Raw genomic sequence first — 24,671 nt, 5'->3', positions numbered from 1 at the left:
AACAGTTAATTTTCTGTGCAAAAATCCAAACATGTCAAAAACAAGAGAAAACAAAAGTTCAGATTTGCCACCATTTCAAAAATATTTCTAAGCTAAAAGTTAGCAAACACAGACTTTGCTGTATGTAAATTATATATCTAAAGCATATTCATTAAAAAAAAAAGGTTTTTAGCATTGAGAGAAAGCATGCCAGAGTCTTCAAAAACAACACGAGTCTTGGTGGAAAAGAAAACTATTCCCTTTTAATTTGTTTAAATTTTGCTGAATTCTCACTCGGTTTGTACACAAGAAAACCCCATAAATTAACACGCCAGTTAGAACAACAACACTGGCCTGTACATTTAAAATTTAAAACAAGGACATACTGCTTCAAATGTGTTTTTCCATTTTCATTGATTATTGATAGACAAGAGGAAGAGCGGTGATCATCATCGTCATCCGTTTGGCTTCTTTAATGTGGAGTTGAATGAGAAATTTGTCTGTTAAATGGGAGTACGTTGTCATGACCAGACACTGAATGTTCTCTGAAGTCTAAAAAAAAAAAGTATCTCTGGAGAACAACAGTGCCTAATTCATCACAAAGATTCACACAAGGTTGAAATTTTTAAGCTCCAAATTACACAATAAAGTAACTAGCTGAGAATAAGCAGACGAGCATCTTCCAAGTTTCACATTGTGCAGAGGGATAACTACCACAGGGGCAGAAACAGGTGAAAAGGTTTTCTGCCAACACTTTTCACATCAGTACATTGCTAAGCTTACACTGCTGGTGTTCTGCTCTCAGGACTTCGCACAAATTTTTCCCATGAAACTCCACATTAAAGAAAGCCATATATCACCTTAAGAATATGATATCTACAAGAAAGTCAAATCTTTAGGAGAAACTCCTCATCTGGCCATGGAAATAAGGGATTTATGTCTTCCTGATCTGCTCAATAGCGACCTGTGAGAGAAAGCAGCCGTTAGTTAAAAACCCTACAAGCTACAAAGAAGCGGACGTTTTAAGACGACTGTGGGTAATATTTGGACTTACGAGGAGAATAAGACCGGGATCTTGATCGAGACCTGTATGCTCCTCTGTAGTATGGTGATGGAGATCTTCGTCTAAAATTAAAACAAATTTTCTTACCAATAACATTTAGAATTAAAACAAAAAAGCAGGACAAAGAGAACCAAGTTTTGATTCTTCAATGATAATCAGCAAATTACCAACTGACAAACTGGGAGTGTTACCTGTATGATCTGTAGTAGTCCCTGTCGTCATAGCGATCATAGCCGCCTCTATCGTATCCACGGTCATATCCGCGGTCGTAGTCGCGTGAATAGCGCCTGGGACCACCGGGACCTCCGCCACCACCGCCGCCGCCGCCACTGCCACTGATGAAAAAGAAACAGTCAGATGTAAAACCATAATGCACACAAGTAACATATTCCTGTTTAATTTTAAAGCACGAGGTTTTTATGCTCAGCATCTCATCAGGAGCTCCATTACAGGCAGCCATGCATATTGCAGCTTAAATTTCAAAACACCTACAACGCTTCATGAAACGATTTATAACTTTCACATCACGACTAACAACTTAAATGTATTTTTCTGGGAGGGGATTTTATGCGACGGGTCCAAACAAAAAATTGTTATGCTTAATTTGGAAGTGGAATGATTTCTTTCTTAAACTCTACTTGCAAACATGAAACTGATCACACAGACATTCAGCCCCTAGAGGAGTGTGGCTCTACTAGCTATACAAATTTAAAGTCTGAAATTTCACTCGATGAATCTCTGTAAAACAGTTCCAGTTCCACCAGACTGGACGTAGTGCACTGAACAGCAATCTTTAGAATCTTGGCAGAAATTCTCAAATTAATGGAAAACAAAAGATTTCTTCTCACTGCATTTCTTAACAACAAACGGATTTTAATCCTTTCCTTTGCACCTGATCTGAACCAACTTTATATCAGTTTTGTGCTTGGCTCCACCGTTTGACTAGGAGTATCATTGTCCCTGTCGGCAAGCACAACCAACAAAACCACTTCACAGTCAGGCACCAGTTAGTTTTAATCCATCACATAAATTCACAAAGAAATGTTTTGAAATGAGTGGTTTTAAATTGAAAAAATATTGTATAAAAGGGGGTAATAACCCCCTTTTATACAAAAGGGGGTTATTACCCCCTTTTTAAGGCACAGGAGTTATTCCCACACCCACACACACACTCTATTCGCTGTAGCTGACGTACTATGTGGGCCGTCCCATGTAGATTCCTGGGGTCGGGGTGTGAGGTCTTTTTGTGATTGAGAAATCCACCCGGATTCTACGACCGTCCAGCTCCATGCCATTCGCTCGGTCCTTTGCCTGATAGCAAACAAAGTGTGTTTTTATACAAAATCAAAAGCAGGGTTTCTATTTTTATTTTTTTTATAATAATTGTTTAGATAAAATGTGCTACCTCTTTAGCATCAGCTGTGTTCTCAAAGTAAACAAAAGCAAAGCCCCTGGAGCGCCTGGACTGCTGGTCGTACACGATGCAAACATCCGCCAGGGGCCCGTATTTAGAGAAGACGTCCCTCAGATCCCTCTCTGTGGTGTACAGGCTCAGGCCAAACACTCCCAGGCAAGCATTTGGATCTGGATTAGTCTGAAGTTTTAGGAAAATTAAAAGTTTACATTTTACAGAAATTAATTACACAAAAATATACATATTTATTTCCAGACTGGTAATGTGAGATCAAAACATTGGGGGGAAAAAAAAAAACAAACAAAAAAAACAAAACATGGGCTACTCACATGTTTTTGTGAGTAGCCCATGTTGCCATTTGTTATTTTCTGAGACTGTGCTACTCCACAAACATAATGAATGAATACACTTTATTTTTAAAAACAACACACCCGATTGCCGACGTGCCTGCGGCGATTAGACATGGGGGAATGACTGAGGCTCCTGCGTCGGCGCTCTCCGCTGTAGGAGCGGCTGCGGGACCGGCGCCGGCCGGACCTGGAGCGCGACCGGGAATGGCTGTAGTGCTTATGAGAGCCGTGGTTAGAATGGGAGCTGAAACAGCAAAGACAAACTTTTAACATTTATCCAAAACAACGCTTGAAGGATCCGATTTCTGTGCCACTATTTGCTCATTAAAAAAACAAAAAAAACTAAAACTCACCCTGATCTGGACCTGGAGCGGGACCAGGACTTAGAACGGGAATGGTGGGATCCATCTTTTGAACGAGCTGGAGAGCGGCTCCCCGACTTCTCAGGGGCATGGGGACTCGCGCTCCTGGAAGCGGAGCGAGACTCCTGAACGAACCACACACACACACACACACACACACATAAGCACGTTATTGTCACCGAAAAAGTGATAAATATGAAGAAATGTGCTACAACTCTGTAGTTGAGATTTAAAACTATCCTGGAAAATTTGAAGGAAAAAAATTAAAAAAAATACACAAGATGTAGATATTGGCAATTATGAATGCAGGTTAAAGCTATTTTTTCTAACCAGTGGAAGGATGGTATCACTAGGATTACATCAGTATGTATAATTAGGTAATTAAGATTACAAAAATAAAAGACAAATTAAAATAGCAATAACATAAATTAAAGTGTGATGTATTCAATAACAATGACATGCACGCATTGGATAAATAGACCAGAAAATTACTTAGCGCAGCGACCTTATCCAGATTACTTCCTTAACTTCATTTCTGTAACTTCATTACTTCACAATATTCTTCTTTCTTCAATTTTCTTACATCTTCTGACTTCCCCTTCTCACACACTGCTCAAAGTTCTTCCCTCCTCATGTTTAGCATGCATTCAACAATTCAGCTTCACACATCTGAGCTTCATATTACTGAAAATAAAGTGGACATGAGACTTCTTCTGCATTTTCTTCGTCGAACCTTAACCTTAATGGAAAAGAAAAGGATGAAGAATTTATGACTACAATTAAAACGGCACGCTCATTCAAATTTTCATCAGGATTTTGTGACAAAGGTTAAAAGTTTACAAATGCTCAGTGTTAGTTGGATTCATTTCACTTTCAGTGGTTCCACATTCACTATCGTGTCTTACAAGTAATTTAATAAAAAAATAAGATTGCAATAAAAGGGAAGATGCAGTAGTTCTGTAAATTGTTGCTCAATGAGCATTGCTGCCAATTGGTCAACCCTGTGTGTGTCTGATGGAAACCCAGGGATTTTGAACACAAACAAAATACACGCAGTGCATCCATTTGTTCCTAATTTTAAACACACATCCTTTTTTACTTACAAAAACTAAAAGTAGTCTTGTTCAAACAGTTCCCGTTAAATTGCATTCCTATCAGAGTGAAGATAAAACCACTGTAAATGAAAAGGTCATAACCAGAATTAAACCCACCCCATTATCTCCCATTTTACCCAAAAATAAAGTAAATCTAGGTTAACCAAAACAACCTCAAGTCGAAGTTACAACTCATTTGTATTCACCTCCATCAAAAAGCAGCGGCCACGCATATCCTGTAAATGCCAATGTGCAATTATCTTTACTGAAAAACCAGATCTGCCCTACCCTTTGGCATACTGCTAACTGGTTAAGCAGGCGTTCAACAAGTCACACGATGATTGAGGTGCTCCCAAGAGAGGACGTCACTTGCTAAATCAAAGCCAGGTTCATACTTCAGCAGAAGGGTTTGTAAACCCACCACTAGAAAGATGAACAAGCTAGTTGTTCCTGATGTTCGTGTCTGATTGGAACTCAGCTTTGTTCTGTGAATAAAAGGGCTTTTTCCATAATATTTACAAACTTGGATCATTTTGACGTGAACATTTCCTAATCTAAAATAATTAGATACCCAGCAATGATCTGTGTTAATGTATGCTCTTTATATTAATAACAAAACACAGTTTGTGAAATAAGCACTCAATTTATGAAAAAAAAAAAGCTTTTATAGAATTAAAGCCAACTGATAATGGCTGATAATGGGATCACCTAAAACACTACACATCCCAGATAAACTTAAAAAGACATATTTCTAGGTTAATGACAGATTTAACAACATGTTTGTGGTTTGTACCACTGACCACTTAAATAAAAAAAAGGAGCACCGTTTTACATTTTCCACAAATAACATATCACAAACTGCATTTCTGAATATGCAATGTGTATAAAATGATCCAGCTTCAATTTTTAAACATACTTGTATTTTAGATTTCAAACCAAAGCGGAATAAAGACCGCATTCGTCGAATTTTGTGAAATAGCCCTTTAAAGAATCTGCAGCTGTGAATCGGACACCAACTTCAGCATCGTTCTTCATTGTCTACTCAGCCGAGCAATTCATTGAAGCGCCTGTTTAAACAGCGAATATTACAACCTGCATGACCGAGGTGAAACAAATGAAGAATCTTGAGGGTGTTTGATTTAAAACAGCAAATTATTTTTATTCTTCCGTGTCGATTTAATGGCGCGGGTTAGGCGCGCCAAAAACCAATAAGGAAACCCCAGACTGCTGTTCAGTCAACGTTACTAAACGAAGTGCATATTTTAAATAACAAGTATAAAACCTACCCTAAAAATGAGCCAAACGAAACGCACATTGCATAACGTAAGATGTAATTTCGTGTGGAACAAAACGGCGTCACCTCGACGTTCTAGAATATTCTATCAAAGGACATCGAAAATGAAATTTCCATGCTTAAAACATTTACGACAAGACTTTGGTTTGCCCAACTTGCAATGTCTCTGTCTTTTTGCTGTTTAAAACTCTCATCTAATGAAAAGGTTGCTAAATCGAAAGGAGATATTAACAACACCCTAAATTAACAATAAAGATAGGTTTCGATTCGTAGCTTCCTATTTATGAATTGACAAAACCGCTGTCTTCATGTAAAAGACAATCTCTGTACATGCTTAAATATATATAAGGTTTACATTTGTCATATGTCGTATAAATATTTTTAAATCAATTTGAGGTGCTAAAACATAAAACCGATTATTTTATTCCTCTACAACCTTCTGTAGCCCAGGAATTTGACGCACGATAAATAATCCTAAACTGGATGAGTGGGACTTTTATCGTTTTAGCACCAGATCTCATTTAACGTGTTGCTAAAAATATATTTTGTAACAGAGCTGGTGGCGAATCGCTTGGATACGAATCGGAAGCCAGCTTCTTCATCGTTAGCCTAAGGCCTAGTTAGCATTGAAATGCTAGCATTAGCCAGGTAGCTAAAGTTAGCAACATACGTTTTTGCAGGAAATTATTATGCAGTTTATCTTATAAGAATCACATCAACGTTTTTAATAAGTTAGAGAAATTCACATATGAGGCTACAACCGGAATTTTAAACTACGAAGGCGAACATTTGGTCAGTGGTGTCAGTTGATAAATAACAAAAACCGTTAATGTGAGTTTTCTCGTCAAATGGCTTTTTTCGTTGCTGTTCATGCACCATAGGAAGTAAAAAAACAAAAATAAATAAAACAAAAACTGCATCAGAGTTCATACATACCCGGCCTTTCTCATTGTCGCTCATTTTAGGGCTATAGAATAAGCTACACGGAGAAATAGTCTACCTGATACTAATATGCGAGGCTAACGACTATGGTCGCGTGTGTGTATGTGTGAAAGCAGTAATGTAAAACTGTAGCTCCTCCCTTCCTCAACTGCTCTCACAACCACGTGACTTAATAACGTAAAAATGTACGTCATTTCATAAAGTTGAAATATATTTATTTGAGATCTTTTATTTTTTATTACTTTTAAAACATATTGCACATCTCAAACAGGAGTGCAACAAATTTTACAATTACTTGTGAATTATATTTAATTTACTTTTATTTGATAATATAATAACTTTTTTTTATTTTTTTATCTCCAGTTCAGGTAGTCACCATTTTGCGGGAGCACGTGTTTTCAGCTTGATGTTTTAAGTGCTGTCAGACAAGGTCATGTTATTACTGCTGTGCTGTCGTTTTGTTTATAAGAGGATCAGATTTAATAACCCATCTCTGATAAGTACACAAATTGTGAAACTGGCCACAAGATTTTCTGTTGCATTTTCTTTATTTAAGCGGACAGAATAGTGGGAGTGACAAAGAGGATGGTACAGAATTATTTTTAAGACACTTGAAACAATTATCTAGAGCTTCAGCACTGAGTATGTTTATTTATGGCTGGTATATATTTGAGTGATTCATAGCTTAACTGATGTTTTAGCAATTCAATGGGCTTGCACTAAAAAACAATAAACACAATTTGAAAAAAACTTAGACCTCTTAATAATAAAAGCACGTCTACTGCAAAAATAATTTATCTTGAGTTCTGCATCATTTACTTTAGAATATGTAGTTCACACATCTGGCAGGACCGTACAGCTGAGATGTTCACATTCATTACTCATTAGCACCTGTAAGTGAGAACACAGCAATCAAGCAGATTAAAAATTATTTTAAATTCCTTTTTTTTGGGAGATGTTTGTGTGTCATTTTACATACCACAGCTATAAAGAACATTTATTTTATGCAGGTCAAGTACACTAGGTCCATCTCGCTGGCCAATAGGAATGTAAGGATCTGGTTTGGGGATGATTGTTGGTCCACCGTCCTCAGAGAAAGCATATCTGAAGCAGAGATTTAGAAAATGTAAGGTTACCCCAGCATTCATTAACGCAAAGAGTTTATTTTTAAATTGATTCTAAAAAATATTAATCCTTAATCAAATTTCTTCTTTTTGTGTGTTTTTTTTAATCATAGTTAAATGTTTCAGATCATCAAATATTTTACTCATAAGATTACTTAAGTAAATAAAAATGTTTAGATATTGTATAATGATTTAGATCATAAGGGACACATGCTATGGAAACACATGGCCCCACATAAAAAAAAAAATCAATATTCTAAACTTTAATACTTTATGCTACTTTTGCTAGTAACAATTGCCATCAAGCGTTTTGTTGGTGGTAATGAGTGTTTTACATCACTCCTTAGGAATTTTGATCCACTCTTCTTTACAGAATAGTTTTAATTCTACCACCTTAAAGGAATTTTTTTGCATGAACTGGAAAGCTATGGTATCTCAAATGGATCCCAGTCTGGACTTTGATGAGACACTTCAAAACCGTCATTGTGTTTTGGTCTTTAGCCATTCACATTTGGACTTATTTGCAGACTTTGGATTGATATCCTGCTACAACATCATAAACCTGATGCCTGGACTGCATGGTTTAATTAGTTACAATAACTCATCCATTTACTGAAGTGGAAAAGCAGCCCCTGATCACCTTGTATAATGATTTTATTACAAATGTAACTGGACACATCATCATCTGAAAAGTTCAACTTTGTTCTCATCAGTCTACAGAATGTTCATCCAAAAAGAAGAGTTAATGCATGAATTAACAATTACTTTTTTACACAGGGCCAGGCTGCTTTGTATTGTTGTTTTCCTCTTAATAGTTAACTAATTTTTTGAGGATTGCCTTTTGTACATACTTAACTCATATTTATTTTATATAAAATAAAAATAAAAAATGTAAGTGACAGAAAAAGCAAACACAGAAGACACACACTATATGTTGCCTTAAGCAGCATCTCACCGTCCATAATGCATGACAGAACTGTAGTCGTATGGGCTGTTCAGATTGTTCGTCGCCTGTCTCCTGAAGTTGTGTATTTGTTCTGTCACACAGAAAAAGGGACATTAGTCTTATTTAGTTCAAATGTATTGGGAATCCTTGGTCGCGGCCATTCATCCAAACCTGGCAAGATGTTCTTCCACACAATGGTGACATAGTGGTCTCGGTCCGAGCGGGATTGCTCGTGCACAAAGCCGAGGGCGTGCATGAATTCATGAGCAGCAATCCCCGACCACATGCATCCAGGAGTCTGTAGTGACAAGGTCTGGCTTCCCCCGGTCTGCCCCAGAAACGACCAGCAACTGGGGGAGCACAGAGCAAACCTTACAGTGCTTCCTCACACAAAGCAGAGTTACATGAAGTATGGAGTCCGTCTCACCCGTATCTAGGCTGGATGTCGAGGAAGCTGGCCTCATGAGTGCGAGGAATAAATTTGATGCAGGTTCCAGAGGAAATCTCTTGCATTCCTGTTTCTATTGTGATTCTGTCCATATCATCTACAGAAACAAAAACAACAACAAGACTATTTAATTAAAATAGACCAAAGTGTTTCTATCTGTAAACCCCTTTAAAATGGATTCCTACCGTATACAGGAGAGAGGAGGTAGGGAACGTAAACAAATCCATCAATTGATTTGGGCCACAGACAGGCATTCCCAGGGCAGTTTATGGCACTGCGCACGTATGAATAAGCAATATCTCCTTCCCTGAATGACAATCCTCTGGGCGCCCGCAGCCCTGAAGTGCAACATTTAACAAAGCTTACAAAGAGTGAATTAACATAGTTTATTTCAATTTACATTGCACTTACTGCTGTTGACTTCTAGGATCTGATCCATTGCGGTCATTTCATCTCGGTCCATGAGCTCATCTTAACACAAAAACATAGTGATCATTGTCGGTTTTGTAAATGTTATTGTTTCAAATGTACAATATCACTGCATGTAAATGTACATCTCAGTAAATTAGAATATCGTTAAAAGGTAAGTCAATTCAAAAAGTGAAACAAGTTTTATTGAAAAATTCTAAGTGTTTTTTTCCCCATTAATTTTTACAATTATGAATTAGAGATGGATATTAAGGAACCCAGAATTGTGTTACTCAAAAAATTGGAATATTACATTAGACCAGGTAAATGATTTTTAATATAGATAGGTTATCTTGTGTCATATTAGAGACCATAGCTGGGAAAAACTGCCGACTTGACAGTTTCCCAGAATACAGTTACTAACACCCTGCAGAAGGAGTGTAAGCCACAAAAGGCTTTTGCTGAAGAAGCTGGTTGTTCACAGAGTGCTGCATGACAACATATTAAACAACATATAAAGTTTAGTTAAAGGAAAAAGCTTCATAAAAAAACCTATACTGATTTAATTTTCCAACAAGTCTTAGAAGCTGCAGGCCATCATTAAAGAAATTAACAGAACCACAATCGATTTGCCTTCAAAAAAAGTTTCACTAATGCGGTAAATCATGGCAAAAGGAGCCTCAACCGAGTAGGACATATTTTTTATTAGTAGGGCACTATCTATTTCTTTATAGATCTAATATGATGTTTCAACAAACAGAAATAAACACTTGAAATATGCCACTCTGCATGTAATGGCTCTATACGAGTTTCACTTCTTGAATTGATCATATTCATACTGAGATGCAGCTGTATGTAAATACCTTCTTCAAAGAGCTCACCAGAGTATTTCCTCTTCAGTCTCAGTTTGCCCTCATGTACGCCAGTGGAATTCTGTCAGTAATGTTGTAAATAGATACATAATATTATCAATAAATCATTTAACTGTAGAGTACAATAAATCTACCTCTCTCTATAAAAGCATTTCCTCTTGGCACTGACCTTAACGGGGACCATATCCACCGGGATGAGCACCCCAAACAAGACGCCTAGAAGCACAACTCTAGAATCCATATTTGTTTTTTCAGGTCGTTTCCCCAGTTTCAGATCACTGCTCAGCAAAGTTCCCACCTTCACTGGATCTATATACCCACTTCTCCTCCACTGCCTTGTACTGATTGGGCCCCACTCCTGTGATGAGAGCGTGGGCTGAGACCTCTCATCATCCAGCGGGTGTAATTTACTCAAGTCCACTACTGATCCGCAACAGGTGGTCCCGCTGCTGGCCTTCATTATTCAGCACTTTCTGAAATGAGACACTTAGAGGTGTTTTTGCTATCAAAGCAGTTGCTTTCAGAGGAATAACTCTCCACCCAGTCCTGCAAGACCAGCAATTTGAGTCTGACTGTAGTGGTAACCAGTGATTTAGTGATATACTATCAGATGATAACGACAGCTCAGGTAAACATATATAAACATAATAAATCCCTCCCCAAACATCGTTCCTATTTTTATTAAGGGGCAATTTTGAGAGGTAAACACTTAAAGGACGAGCGGTGTGTGGTAACAGTGAAATCTGCCACTTATGGTTGTCATATCAAAAAAATTATTGGAAAATAAAGCCAGGAGGAATTATTTCAGTATAAACTGGACTGGCTTTCTATTAGCCAGTATTTCTATTTGATTTCTATAATCAAATGAACTGCAGCTTTTTTTATTTAACGCCATCACCCAAAATCTTCAGCTACCTCAACATATTGCAATAATAATGATGCAATTAGTTTTTTTAAATTCTTTAACATCTTTATTGCAGGAAGTGAACAGGGATATTAAGTGACTAGTTAAACCAAGGCAATAACTTTCATTTCATCTTTCACTGTACAACAGCAAAGACATATGCCAATTCTGTCTACTAAAACATTAAATATAAAGTTAAATGTCTCACTCAAACAAATACAAGTTCAGCTACACAAAACAAGGCCTAAAATATTATGAGATTGTTTGAAGATGTTTCAGCAGCAGTTTATCACATCCGCTTTCAGAGGATTCCTGCTTCACCTCGTCTTGGTTCAGGTTCTAATCGTCATTCACGGCTGCAGAAAGAGACAAAATGAAGCACTATTTAGCTCATTTACCGATTTATATAGTAGCTCTGAAATTTATGCTGCTCGATATTTTTTTTCTGTACGAACCGCATTGATAAAGCCTGTTGATTTTCAGCTTGTCAAGGTGACTGAGAGACGATGCCTGGCCCAGCTTAATGTTCCTGCCGTTCTTTGGGACGATGGTTGGATCTCCGGCCATCGAATAAGCATACCTTAACATAGAAATATACAAATGCTGATAACATGCTGATAACAGAGAACAGCACCAGGTAAGACACTTCTTACTCGGGCTCTGCTTCGGGTGTGACAGGTATTCAAAGTGACAGCGGAAGGCATTGTCTTGAATTTGTGTGTGGTTGCTTTGGAAGCACTGTCTCTACCTGCAGTTCAACGTTTGTGCATCTACCCCAAATTCTGGAACATGCTTTGCTTCTGTACCACATTTATTCCATCCACTAAACCTTCTGTTAACATCTTCAACATGTTTGCTGTAAGCTGTCATAGCATAGACTAGAACATTTTAGTGATAAGAAGCATTGTTTTTGGTCTTATGTTCAATTTTTCTGAGAACTTGAATGTGTAATTATTCTATTTATTGCATGGGTTTCACATTTAGAATTTACTAAATTGAATAAATTACTAAAATAAAATATCTTTTTATGTTTTCTTACTCACAGATATTCACCTCAAGATAAGAATTAAATGCAGTTTTACACATAAAAAACACGACTTACATCCCAAAGTGCATAATCGAGCCAAAGTCATACGGCAGGTCCAGATTTTCTGTCTTAAACTTCTCAAAGTTTCTAAGCCGATCTGTCAAAGAAAAAAATGCATTACATTTTTTTATTTATTGTATTTGTTTGATGTGTGTGTGTGTTAAAGGTCACCAGTATGTTTTGATGTTACCTCTCCAAATGTTTGGCCACATGATGGTGACATAGTTGTCCCGGTCAATGCGGGACTGCTCATGCACAAAGCCTAGGGAATGCATAAACTCATGGGAAATCACTCCCATATCCATGCAGTCTGGATTCTGGAGCGAAAGGGTCTGTTTTCCTCCACGAGAGCCAAGGTAGGACCAACATCTTCATTTACAAATAAAAACATAGAGAAACAACGCTCTTTGATGTATATGTTTTGCATAAAAAATGAAATATTTTATTAAAATTATGGTATGATGTTGTAATATATGTATTTTTTTGGTCATAACTCACCCTGAGTTGGGCTGGATGTCGATGTAGTCTCTTTGGTGAGTTCGAGGAACAAAACGGATGCAGGTGCTGTCCTCTATGTTGTCCATTCCCTCCTTTATCAGTTTTGTCTCAATGTCAGCTGTTTATTTATTTAAAGGACGCACACAGGAGTAAGAAATATTACTAAAGAAGATTCTGTTAAAGCATGCTACAGTGTTAGAGGGTTTACCAAACCCTTAACTTACTGTAATCAGGTGAGAGTGTGTAGGCAACGTAGACGTGTCCATCCACAGATTTGGACCAGAGGCAGCTCCGGGCGAAGCAGATCTTTGAGCGCCTTCCAGTGGACACAGCGATATCTCCCTCTCTGAGGGTGGTGGAACCGTCGATGACGTGGGAACCTGAAGTAGAAATGATTAAGGACAAAATCAAAAATAGTAAACATTTTAAAATATGTTGCAAAATCTTTCAATTATTATAAAATACTCACCATGAAGTTCATTGGCTTTGATTATTTTATCCATTGCAGTGCCTTCTTTTTTTCCTTCAGGCTCTTGAAAGGAAGCATTAGTCAGTAAAGGTTCTGCCATTATTTCAGCTACATTCACAATAATCTTTTATTTTTATAAATATATATATATATATATATTATTATTAAAAAATTACCCCTGAAACCAATAGGTACCCATTTGGGACTGAGTAAAAATTTCTGCAAGAAAAAAAAAATACAAGAACCGAGCAGTAAGCAGATTTCTACATGTAAAACTCCCACTCTTACTTCCATTTCTCTGCATGTTTACCTGAGCGTTTGCAGCCAAGAGACAAGCTGAGAGCGCACACAGCAGGATAATCTGCTCCATCTTTTCCTGGCAGATCCTTCTTCAGTGTTGCCATTTGACCTGCACTAACACCCAGTTTTATAGGCCGCTGTCCGGAGATAATACCCATGATTATCCCAGGTAAATTACTGGGCTGCTGTTATTTGTTTGTCAGTGAGTTTAATCCCCTAATTAGTTTGACTTTTTTTTCAAAAACAACATCTTCAACGGGAGCATAATGTGAGGTCCTACACTGTTTAATAACAGTTCGACTGCAATTTAAATTAAACGGTCTAATGTTTGGCACTGGATCGGTACAATTTTAGGATTTAGATGGTGTGTATGTTCACCAGGACTACTGTTTTCCATTTTACTGAAACTAAGCTTACTCATGGTTCACATGCTATGTTATGCTGCTGATTTCACATTCTAACATATTCTTATCCACACGCTCTAATGCCTCTGAGACCAAATCTTTCTGCAGTAATAAGTATGCTTTCATACAACCAGGGTTACTGTATATCCAGACTCCAATGCATACACAATACAATTCCTGATTAGAGTTTGGGTTCATGTGTATATTTGGAGATCAGGACAATGTTGTTGTATTTTGCTAATTTCACAAAATTATTTCATTTGTTGTAAAACCATTTAAAATTGTTCAGCATTTAATAAACTGTTACTTTTTAATTCAGTGTCACATTACTAAGCTTACATATATTTTATTAGGATTGTGTGCAACAAATCAACACAAGTGGAGCGTAATTGCGAGATGTAAAAATCAAATAATTGTTTTCAATTTGTTTTTGACAAATAAGACTGTAAAACCACTTATTGCTGCCTTTAGAGCTGCAAATTATTTTTTTCCTTATTTTGTTAATTCTTCTTTGCAAAATAACTCAACCTTGCTCATTAAAATATGTGATAAGATGCCAGGCTTATTTTAATAAAATTCTGTTTAGATTATTTACCCCATGCTCTCCTTGTCACAAACCTTTAATATGACTTTTTTTGCCAATTCCAGAGCTGACTTGAAGGTTTGTTTGTCTCAATAAATCCAAAGTGATATATTTTGCACCCTAATGAACAAGAATTTCAGCTCAACATTATGAATGACAAATAGTGAAAATTAGCATAAAGGATGGGGATAACAAAGGCAACAAGAATTAGAACTCAAATTGCCATTTGAATTAGGTATTTAATTAGAAAATATTTGAGAATTGTTTCAAATCAATCATTGAAAAATATTTTAAACAATGGTTTAAGTTTGATATGTGTTTGATAAATAAAGAAAGGACTCTATTTAAGAAAAAAATTGGTTAATTTGTCTTCTAGCTGACTGGCTGATGCATTTCTAAGTTTGAACCTAATTGCATTTCAGTAATTTCACTTTTGTTTTAGAAACTGATTACATTTATTTTTTGCTGTTTGTATGAGATGTTAAGTAATTTCTACATATTTATTTTTATGCTTGTTTTATGCAGATTTGCAAATTCACATTTGCATTCCATCCATCCATCCATTTTCTTGACACCCTTGTCCCCTTTGTGGGGTCGGGAGGGTTGCTGGTGCCCATCTCCAGCTAACGTTTCGGGCGAGAGGCGGGGTTCACCCTGGACAGGTCGCCAGTCTGTCGTAGGGCACATTTGCATTCTTATTTAGGTTATACTGCCTGTGTGTCATTTACTTGCATTTTATTGTTTGGTGTATGCTGCTGTGAAGCCTGGATTTCCCCACTGTTGGATCAATAAAGTCTCAAGTAAAGTACTTTTTCTATTTCTATTTTTAAATGACTATTTTAATTCAGCATTTATAGTTGTGGAACACCTTGCTGTCTCAATAATTTGAATAATAAGAGAGACCATTAAATTATGTCATGATAATGAAGTCACAACGAGGAAAGACGGTGATTTCAACAGCAGTTTAAAGCAAAAATAAATAGACAGATTGGGGAATTGGCCACAGCAATAACAAATTTTGGAAGGAAAAATTAAAAACTCCGCCCGAACAGGGACTTGAACCCTGGACCCTCAGATTAAAAGTCTGATGCTCTACCGACTGAGCTATCCGGGCTCTGCATTCCAGAGGCGGAAGCACCCTTTATAAGGCAGAACCATACGTCACACGTTAACACCTTTTATTGTTGTACGGCGAAACAACACCTCGACTGCAATGACAGCATTTTCTGACCGTACATTTTTCCAAGAGAAAAATACATCTGTACGTTGACTTGGTGTAAAATTTAAGGTTGATAAGGCGTTCAACACGAAAATTGTTTGAGAAAAAAAACACATACGCTTTTCTCTTGTAACAAATTAAGGACCTGGCGCGTGCTATCAGTGAAACCACTCAGAAACTGGAGGAGGTGCGGCAGGAAAGACTACGTCTCGAGGAGGAAACCGCTCGCTGGTATTGACTTTGTGCACCGCATCATTCGCGTTTAAATAAATTTTCTTAAAAGTATGCATACAGAAAAGTACCTTGATCATGTCATTGCTAAAGGTTGCATGCCATAGGTCCATAAACGATACGTCAGTTTATCAGCCATATTGTTGATTGCAAGTTAATATTGGAAAATGATAAAACTATGGTTTGAATCGGCATCTTTCGTTTCTCTCCGACTAATTGTGGTTGTTTTTAAAATAGAAATATTTTTTCATTGCATGGGACATAAGACAGAAAAAGTTTATCTGAAACACAATGTACTAAAAATTCAGTTCAAATTCAAAAGTGCTTTACTGAAATTAAATGTTTTCGAAACTCGTATTAATTAAAAATTCTCCAGAGTTATTGTGGTGATGGCTATGGACAAGAAACGTCAGTTCTGACTAAAGACACTTTTTTTCCTCCCCTAAGACAGTCTCATGAAGAGGATGGTCAGGGTCATAAAATGACTTGAATCTCTCAGGGTGTCTAGGGATTTGGATGTGATCCTTAGACACAAAAATGCTCTGGCACTTCTATGGTATCAGTATATTTTATTAGGGTTGTAATTTGTCTTTTTTATAAATAGAAAAATTCAGTTTTCCTTGTGCTTTCCCCCACACTATCTTTTACTTGCTCTTTGGCTGGCTGACTCTGTCACTCTCCTTATTAGATGTAACAAAATCTACCTACTAAAGTGATTGCTGCATTACGAGGTGACCTTAAAATCCACATAAATGGTAGAAGATCAGTAAAACAGTTGTTTTTTTGTTTTTTTCCAGAGTCTGCTGATCAGGCAAAGTAATGAAGCACAGCAGGGTCCTGGTTTTATAGCTTCAAACATTTTAAGTCTTTGTGTAATTACTCAGCCCTCACCTGGGTTTTGATCTCTGTTCTCATCTGCAGCAAAAAAGAAACTGAGCAGAGAATGAAGTTTATGATGGAAAATGGTGCAATAGGTAATGCATTGCACCAACTAGGCAAGCTCCTATCAAAGGAAAAGCATCTCTCAGAACATCTGGATCAACAGGCTGCCTCACACAGGTAACTAGACATGCTGTTTGCTGTAAGAAAAAACCCATAAGTAACAAACGGACACCATGTTTACTATATTTTCAGAAATAAAATTTGTATTTTGGAGGAGCAGCTCAAGAGTGCCTCAAGTAAGGTCCAAAGTCTTACTGCTGAAATCCTGGAGGTGGAAGATCGCTTGGCAGAGCTCAAAGCTTGTGACGGTGCAGGTATTAGAAGGTTTCAGGCTGTTTATTTTCTGCATGTGGATATATCTGATAGAAAGTGTTGTCCTTTTCTTGTTTACAGGACAAGCTTCAAGTCCTGTGGCAACCAGAAAGTCAAAAAGAAAAACAATAAAAAAGTAAATTGTTTCCAGGGACAGTTATTTTCTTTTAATTGTACTCAGTAATTAGCTGTCTCTCTTTTTTTAAAAAATGAAACCAATAAAGTCTTTATTTCCACCAAACTACTTCTTTATTCCACCTTTACACGATGTTAGTTGTTTGTACAGCGGGCTTTTCTGGAAATTGTTTTCTGAAATAAAACTCCAAATCCAGATTTAAAGTGTGACAAGGCCACAGAGTTCATGAAAGCATAGGCTATATATGGAGGTGTTGCCCATTAAAAAAAGAATTTTTTTTTTTTACATTTAGAAATTGATATGTGTCCACTTATTGGTTCTAACAAGTTAATTCTAAAACTGATGTGCATGAAATTGTCTAGTTTTCCCCTCACGAAAAGGGGTGGAAAGTGTTTTCACAATTTGTGAATGTTCAAAAAATACAAACCTACCAAAGTTTTCACACATCTTCCATAACTCATAAACTGAATTGGATGCACTTTATTTCCACTAATAATCCTTGTGATTTACAACTTGATAATTTAATTAAACCTGTGTAAAGTTTTGCAGTTGACAGAGCAGAAACCAAACCTGAAGTCAAAGAAATTGTAGGTCACAGACCTCCAATAAGGGCTTTATGGTTGAGTGGCCAGGTGGGAGCCAGTCATTATCAAATGGCAGATGGTAGTGAAATACATAGTCATACTCACTAGTGCTAGGAAAAACCTGGCACCACATCATTATGAAGTACTATTTTAGAATAAGTCTAATATGACAAAAATGTATCTGTGGATTATTTTTGTACATATCATAGCTAAATTAAATGCTAAAAAATGCTAATTGGAAAGCTGAAATATCAAAGTGCAATGCTACTTAAAAAGCTAGAAGTTGGTGCTTGCAAAGCAGCTAATCCAGGTATGCCATTAATTTTCCTTGGCGCTGATTGGCTGTACCCCTAAAAGCTGTGATAAGGAAGTCAATGTACATTGGCTATTAATGCTTGTTTAGACAATAACATTATATTATATCCAAGTCTCTTTCATAAGTGTTATTCTTATTATTCTTAGCTGTAAGAGGGCCCTGAAGTGTACTTCTGTTAAGGCCTCAGAATTTTGTACTGGTCCTGTTTGGACCTATATTCAGGAGGAAAACCGGTAGGTTTTGTGCCCTTCTGTCTTAAGTTCAGTCAGGTTTAAGGGTTTGGAGTAATAAATACCAAAGCAATACCGGTGTCACGTACTGGAAATCGCTTATATATGTAAAAATTAATTGAAATTTAAATATTAACTTTTTTGGAAATATCATTATATGCTTAAAAATTAAATTGCTATTGATTTACTGTGCCTTTGTATAGTGTTTCCTTCTGTATGTCAGCAACCTTTGCTCCGCAGATACCAGCACAACTGCTGCCGCGCCGCATAATTGACACTCCTGAGCTTCCGTAGTCGGTTGGAGGAAGCACAACATTTTCTGACCGCCTTCCTTTTATGGTGAGTTGCTATTTATTTTTAGGTCATTTTTATTAATTACTTCTACAGACGCTAAAGCTTTGTTTGAAGAGTTAAAACTATTTAGAAGTCGTGTTTCATTTTGAAGAGAAAATAAACCAGCTGTCATTTCTACACGTGTCGTTAGCAGGACACATTGTCAAATAATTGCAACGGCAGCTTAAAAAAAACACAATTAAAGATTAGTTTACACTTTGTTTTCGGATCGTAGAGTGCATGTTCTCATTACTGCATACACCAAGAATCGAATGGCTAACAGTAAGCTACCTCTGTATCTGTGTACTGTATTTTTAAAAGACTAACCTGGTTTATATTTTGTCTGCTTTTTTCTATCAGAACAGAAAATATATATATATATAAACAATGACAACGTGTACCGACCTCCGCTCCATCTTCGACTTGTGCTCAAACGAAGAAGCTTTTAAGCTGAGGGAGGTAAACTCTGCCCTGAAGGAGACTGGATCATCCACAGACTGTAAGTATGAGCTGTACAAGTGAAGCTCTCTAAGTTAGAATACCAGCAAGGAGTTGATTTACAGTATTATAATTCAAACAGTAAAACTGACATCAAATATTAATTAATTATTTCACAGTTCAATATATTTCAAGGGCAGTCCTGTTAATTTTGATGACTATAGCTCAAAGTTACTGAAAAGCCAAAAATAAGTTGGTCAGAAAATTAGAGCACTATGCTGGAGTTGCAAAAATACTGTTTAATTAAGAAATGTTAAAGTTCTGACATCACAAGCAAAAAGAGAACTGCTGACTTGACTGTTGACTAGCAGACAGTAATTAACACCCTTCACAAGGAGGGCAAGTCACAATAGGTCAGTGCCAAAGAAGATGGTTGTAGCAAACACATTAAATAGAAAGTTGAGTAGAAGGAAAATGTTTACTTTTTGAGAGAATTGAGAGTAACAAGCCCTGGATTGTAACTTGCCAGAAGCTTCTTTTGTGGGCTAAGGAGGATAAAGACTGTTGCTTTGTGGTCCAAAGTCCTCTTTTCAGATTTACAAAATTTTACATTTTGTTTAGAAATCAAGGTCCCAAAGTCTGGAGGAAACATGGAGAGGCTCATAATCCAGCTTGCTTGAGAACCAGTGTAAAGTGTTCACAGTCAGTGATAATGTGGTGGTTCCAACTCACATGGCACTTTATGCTTTATGAATAGAATTTTAAAAAATAATAGAATTCCAATGACATTCTATTTTATTGCTATACTCTGCATCTTGTGCATTACGACAGTGAGAATTTTCTTGTTCATTTAATTTCTAGTTTATGTCACTTTGCAGGTGTGAAAATTGGAGGTCCAGATGACGACTGGAAGAGAGAGGTGTCAGACAAAATGGCCTGCTCAGCCTGCAAATGTTCCTTTGATAACAGAGAGGAACAGGTGACCCCATCCGGTTAAACACTCTATGAAACAGATGTGTGTGTGGTTGAGGAACACCAGTTTATAGTGGGTTGTGTTTGTTTTGCAGAGGGAGCACTACAAGCTTGACTGGCATCGGTTTAATTTGAGACAAAAGATGGCAGGATCGCCTCCCATCACAGCAGAGGAGTTTGAGAAAAAAACCAGAGCCGGTGCGGAAACAATGGTGCTCTGATGGAAAGCTGTTTGTGTAAATATTAGAAATCCTTTTTATCAAATGTCATTTTCACCCACTAGCTCTCAACAAGTTGCACTAGTTTACTAGAATCGCTGAAAAAGCTTCAGGTAGTCAGCACTGCTGGTGGACTAGTTAACAGTGACAGTTCTGTTATTTCTTTTGATAACCAAATTAAATCCAAAACTGCTTAAAATTATGAATTTATTCACTAAGAATAAAAGCTGTCCAGTCAAATCTGGTTTTATATGCAAGAGCAACTGTGTAGCTAGAGCAGAAAAAAACATGGCTAATATAAAGGATGTCTAATATTTACACAATCAGCTTCCCAAAATGTGGAGGTTTTTAGAAGGAAAAAGGAAAATCTAATTGTTTCTTTGACTTCGCAGGAGACCTGTCGAGTATCTCAGGGTCTGAGTCTGACTCTGATGAGGAGGACACGGACAGTGACGACAGAGGAACCGGGAGTAACATCACCGGAACAGACAACGAGAGTTCGGCTGAGCCTAGTGCAACAACTGGGCGGCTCCACAGTAAGGTGGTGTTTCAGAACTCCGCAGGAGAATATCTGTCCATCTATCACTGTGCGCTTATGGGAAAGGTGAGGCTCAGCAGGTACGCCTCATGTTGGGATCCCTCTTCTCTACTTCTGCTTATTTATTTCAGTTTCTTATTTCAGGCAGATTCTGATGAGCACAACATAATTTCCTCTCTGAAGACTGTGAATCAGAAAACTGTCTGGGTCATATTAATGACGGGTGGCGGACATTTTGCTGGAGCCATCTTCGAAGGGTTTGTTCTTCTTTCAGATCACTGTAATTATAACAGACGGCTAAACTGTCCGTTGTCAAATTATCGCGACGTATTTGTGTTTTAGGAAACAAGTTCTCCATCACAAGACTTTCCATCGATACACGGTTCGAGCAAAGAGAGGCACTGCCCAAGGACTGCGAGATTCCCAGAACCGCAGCCACATGGCGAAATCTGCAGGAGCGACTCTGAGGAGATACAACGAGGCAGCGCTCGTTAAGGCAAGATTACACAGCATTCATCTGCCTCATTACTTTGCCTTTAGAGTAACAAAGTAAAGTTATTAAGCTCATGGCTCTTAACCATCACAATAACAAGCCATATGCAGTTTTTATTTTACCTTTTAGCTCAAATTCAGATAATTCTTTATCACTGAGTTTGTATTGAACAAATCTTAGGTATTTGCTGTTTTTGTTCAGATATATTTGTTTTGCAGGGGGAACATATCCTGACATTTTTAATCTAGAGTTAATTTTTTTTGTAAAACAGTGTTAAAATAACTCAAAACTTGAATCTGAACATTATCCAGGCTAGAACTTTTGAAGCTGCTGTTATCCCTGTTGCTTTTGCACGTTTTTCTACCTCACTTTTTCCCTCCACCTAACTTTGCTTTAAAATACTTTGATGCAACACTCTGTAAACAGCCTGCTTCTTTAGCAATGACATTATGGCTTTTTCTTCTCGTTGAAACGGTTGGTGACTGTCTGGTGAATGTTCTGTTCAGTCAGCAACCTTCCCTATAATTCTGAAGGTATTTCTTTGTTTAAAAATCCTTTTTTATTGGCCATATATGATATTTAGATTTTCAGAAACTTATTATTAAGATATAGTCCATAATAATCAAACTAACCTTTGAACTGTATCGCCCTGTTTGTAATGGATCTAAGTGAGTTTCAGTTTTTAACAGAGATTATCCAGAGCTTCCCTAACTCCCTGCAGGACATTCAGGATCTTCTGCTAACCTGGGCTGAACACTTGAACAGGGCCTCTGCCGTGTTTGTTCGAGCTCCCAGCTACAACAAGACCATCTTCTTTGGAGGCCGCGGGGGTCCCCTCCAAAAAAATGATCCCCGGATCCGCTCACTTCCCATCGCCACGCGCAGGGCGACGTTTCGGGAAGTGCAGCGGGTGCACGAGGTCCTCTCTACTGTCCAGGTGTATGGTGTGTTTAAATACATGTTTAGAGCAGTAGCATGTTGTCTATTTATGTAAATCTAGGAGGTAATTATTGAATAATGCTAACTATGACTGTGCAGGGAAAGACGCGGACATGTCGGCTGTTTTTAGTCCGTCTAAGACGGCATGGAAGAAGAAGCCCAAAGCTGCAGCACAGAAAATCACAGGTGAAGATAAAGGTACGTTTTAATCCTGAACGCCTCTCTGAGAAGAACTGTGTTGCTATGCTGAGCAATAATATTCAATTTGTTTAACACAGATGTATTGCTGGCACCAAGGGAAGAAAATAATGAAAGCTCAGATGAAGAGGGAGAGGATATCCAGCTGGAGATGGTGGAGCTCACGATAGGAACCCTGGACCTCAGAGAGCATGAAATGCATCCCTCCAGGCGGAGGAAGAGGAGGAAGAAAAAGAAAGAGCAAGGCAAACTTCATAATCAAGGTTGGTCTAGTTCAGTCTAAGTACCAGAGAAATATTCATAACATGGCTGACATAAACCCCCATATTCAACTGAAACAGGAAGCACGAATGCTGGAGCAAGTGAGCTAGAAGACGTGGCGCCTGAGGCTACACCTGCAGAAGAAGAAGAGGAGGAGGAGGAGACGCCAACGCCTCACCAGGAACAATCTGTAAAAACAAGGAAGAAGAAACCACAGGGGCAAAAACAACAAGATGGTGAGCACAGATGCTTAAATTTGTCTGTTATAGCATCATTTCTTCAGAAGTGCTCTGAAGTGGTCGTTAAATCTGTTATTTTATCTCTCTAGAAGCCGTTGATGAGTCAGTTGATTACAGCCTGAGGGATGCTCTGTTTACTGCATGCAAAGTTGGAGATGTAGGCGCTCTCTGCAGTCTCCTTCAGCTACCTCAGGAAACGATGGACCATCCTGAAAAGATGGAGGAAAATATCTCTACAGCCCCTTCAAGCATCCTGAATAAACCCATCGACTCATCAGGGTTTTCTTTGCTGCATGTCGCCGCAGCAGCTGCACAGAAGGCCGTCGTCTGGCTGCTCCTACATGCAGGAGCAGATCCTGCATGCAGGTATCAGCCACTCTGTAGTCCCATGCAGTACTTTGAGAAGAGAAAATCACTTATTTTTATTTCAACAATGAAGGAAAAACAAATTATCAATGAGACAAACCTCAAGTCTTGACAAAATTTAAAAGTTATCAATTAAGTAGAAATCAGAGCAAAAAGCCGTCAACTTTTTCAAGAAATTCAGATTTTTGTCTTTTAAATAATGGAGTAAAATTGAAAGTTTGAAAACTTAAACTCTTTTCCTGGTGTATTAATTCAAAATTCTCCAAATTTGAAACAACATTTCAGGCTTTTCAAGTCTCCATGGGAAGTCTGATAAAATAAATTGAAGTTTGTGGCTGTAGCCCATTCACTAACTTTGCAATATCTCTTCACAGGGATAACAAAAGCCAGACGCCGTATACCGTCGCCCCCGACAAAGACACCAGGAACGTCTTTCGTAAATACATGGGTGAGAACCCTGATAAGTATGACTACAGCAAGGCACAGGTGAGAATAAACTGCCTGACTGTGAATTTCATCAAATTGAAGCGGTGAAGCTTACGGTTTCCCCGCTGTGCAACTCCAGGTTCCTGGGCCTCTAACTGCAGAGACTGAATCCAAAAAGGTGGAGAAGAAAAAGGCCCAAAGAGCTCAGCGAAGGCAGCGGGAGAAAGAGCAGAAGGAGGAAAAGAAGAAACAGGAGTTGGAGGCAGAGGAGAAGAAAAGGTTTGCATCTCTGACAGATCGGGAGAAGGTGAGAAAACACGCCGTTAAGCTGGGATTTCAATAAAAGCACTGTGGATGTGTCATTGTTTTTGCTCTTTGATCATAGAGAGCGCTGGCAGCAGAGAAAAGGTTGGCAGAACAAGCGGTTGCATCAGGGGTCAGCCTCTCTAATGTCCAGTGAGTCCCCTAAAGATGAAGATTTCCAGGTTTTGATGGGCGTATATTCAGGGTTCTCTGATATTTGGTGACATTTTCTTCTCTTCAACAGGAGGTGCTGGTCGTGTGGAGAATCTCTGCTCGGGAAAATTCCATTTAACTACCTGGAGTATTCATTCTGCACTCCACGATGCGTTCAAGCTCATCGGAAAGCAAATGCTCCTCCAAACAAGTCCTAATGCGTTTTGGGGAAAAATGAATCTAGGTGAAGGGAAATTAAAAGTAAAAGGCTTCTCAAGATTTT

At 37.9% G+C, this 24,671-nt stretch overlaps 4 protein-coding genes, 1 long non-coding RNA gene and 1 other non-coding gene across 13 annotated transcripts; 2 read left to right on the top strand and 4 right to left on the bottom strand.

The window, feature by feature from the left end:
- Positions 1–216: 216 nt before the first annotated feature.
- Positions 217–6,651, bottom strand: tra2b (transformer 2 beta homolog). Its single transcript, XM_008403956.2, has 8 exons — positions 6,493–6,651; positions 3,160–3,293; positions 2,888–3,050; positions 2,448–2,636; positions 2,238–2,353; positions 1,234–1,377; positions 1,034–1,104; positions 217–943 (listed from the first exon to the last, which is right to left on the bottom strand). The coding sequence occupies exons 1-8, from the start codon at positions 6,514–6,516 to the stop codon at positions 933–935; spliced, it is 852 nt and encodes a 283-aa protein (XP_008402178.1). The 5' UTR covers positions 6,517–6,651; the 3' UTR covers positions 217–932.
- A 376-nt stretch (positions 6,652–7,027) lies between these two features.
- hce2l1 (high choriolytic enzyme 2-like 1) lies at positions 7,028–11,144 on the bottom strand. 3 transcript variants are annotated; one of them, XM_008403958.3, is made up of 9 exons: positions 10,466–11,143; positions 10,306–10,357; positions 9,428–9,487; positions 9,202–9,354; positions 8,996–9,113; positions 8,740–8,918; positions 8,578–8,659; positions 7,478–7,602; positions 7,028–7,389 (listed from the first exon to the last, which is right to left on the bottom strand). In XM_008403958.3, exons 1-9 carry the CDS (start codon positions 10,754–10,756, stop codon positions 7,376–7,378), a joined length of 1,074 nt encoding a protein of 357 aa, XP_008402180.2. In that variant the 5' UTR covers positions 10,757–11,143; the 3' UTR covers positions 7,028–7,375. The 3 variants fall into 3 exon arrangements, with proteins under 3 accessions (XP_008402180.2, XP_008402179.2, XP_081460182.1); XM_008403957.3 differs by having other exon boundaries at positions 10,288–10,357; positions 10,466–11,142; XM_081604056.1 differs by lacking the exon at positions 7,028–7,389 and having other exon boundaries at positions 7,470–7,602; positions 10,288–10,357; positions 10,466–11,144.
- Positions 11,145–11,238: 94 nt separating this feature from the next.
- Positions 11,239–19,336, bottom strand: hce2l2 (high choriolytic enzyme 2-like 2). 3 transcript variants are annotated; one of them, XM_008403960.3, is made up of 10 exons: positions 19,250–19,336; positions 13,565–13,691; positions 13,431–13,473; positions 13,255–13,317; positions 13,010–13,165; positions 12,786–12,903; positions 12,478–12,656; positions 12,303–12,384; positions 11,656–11,780; positions 11,240–11,556 (listed from the first exon to the last, which is right to left on the bottom strand). In XM_008403960.3, the coding sequence occupies exons 2-10, from the start codon at positions 13,622–13,624 to the stop codon at positions 11,540–11,542; spliced, it is 843 nt and encodes a 280-aa protein (XP_008402182.1). In that variant the 5' UTR covers positions 13,625–13,691; positions 19,250–19,336; the 3' UTR covers positions 11,240–11,539. The 3 variants fall into 3 exon arrangements, with proteins under 3 accessions (XP_017163561.1, XP_008402182.1, XP_008402185.1); XM_017308072.2 differs by lacking the exons at positions 13,431–13,473; positions 13,565–13,691 and adding an exon at positions 17,189–17,341 and having other exon boundaries at positions 11,239–11,556; XM_008403963.3 differs by lacking the exons at positions 13,431–13,473; positions 13,565–13,691 and having other exon boundaries at positions 11,241–11,556.
- Positions 15,064–17,574, top strand: LOC103461669 (uncharacterized). Of its 4 annotated transcripts, none has more exons than XR_533169.3 (5): positions 15,069–15,991; positions 16,789–16,807; positions 16,913–17,050; positions 17,126–17,247; positions 17,327–17,571. It is a non-coding gene; the product is annotated as an uncharacterized LOC103461669 (long non-coding RNA). The 4 variants fall into 4 exon arrangements; XR_014086092.1 differs by lacking the exon at positions 16,789–16,807 and having other exon boundaries at positions 15,070–15,802; positions 15,903–15,991; positions 17,327–17,569; XR_001777186.2 differs by having other exon boundaries at positions 15,064–15,991; positions 16,789–17,050; positions 17,327–17,574.
- Positions 15,583–15,655, bottom strand: trnak-uuu (transfer RNA lysine (anticodon UUU)). The gene has a single exon. It is a non-coding gene; the product is annotated as a tRNA-Lys (tRNA).
- Positions 18,498–24,665, top strand: ankzf1 (ankyrin repeat and zinc finger peptidyl tRNA hydrolase 1). Its single transcript, XM_008403959.3, has 17 exons — positions 18,498–18,514; positions 18,752–18,850; positions 19,205–19,343; positions 20,161–20,261; positions 20,350–20,452; positions 20,865–21,076; positions 21,155–21,267; positions 21,353–21,506; positions 22,225–22,447; positions 22,542–22,640; positions 22,721–22,903; positions 22,982–23,137; positions 23,230–23,506; positions 23,881–23,992; positions 24,072–24,239; positions 24,318–24,388; positions 24,480–24,665. The coding sequence occupies exons 3-17, from the start codon at positions 19,232–19,234 to the stop codon at positions 24,604–24,606; spliced, it is 2,211 nt and encodes a 736-aa protein (XP_008402181.1). The 5' UTR covers positions 18,498–18,514; positions 18,752–18,850; positions 19,205–19,231; the 3' UTR covers positions 24,607–24,665.
- Positions 24,666–24,671: the final 6 nt, after the last annotated feature.

This window comes from Poecilia reticulata, chromosome 2, assembly GCF_904066995.2.
Source record: "Poecilia reticulata chromosome 2, P_reticulata-male-v2, whole genome shotgun sequence".
Taxonomy (NCBI): Eukaryota; Metazoa; Chordata; class Actinopteri; order Cyprinodontiformes; family Poeciliidae; genus Poecilia; species Poecilia reticulata.
This window is presented reverse-complemented; position numbering and strand designations above follow the sequence as displayed.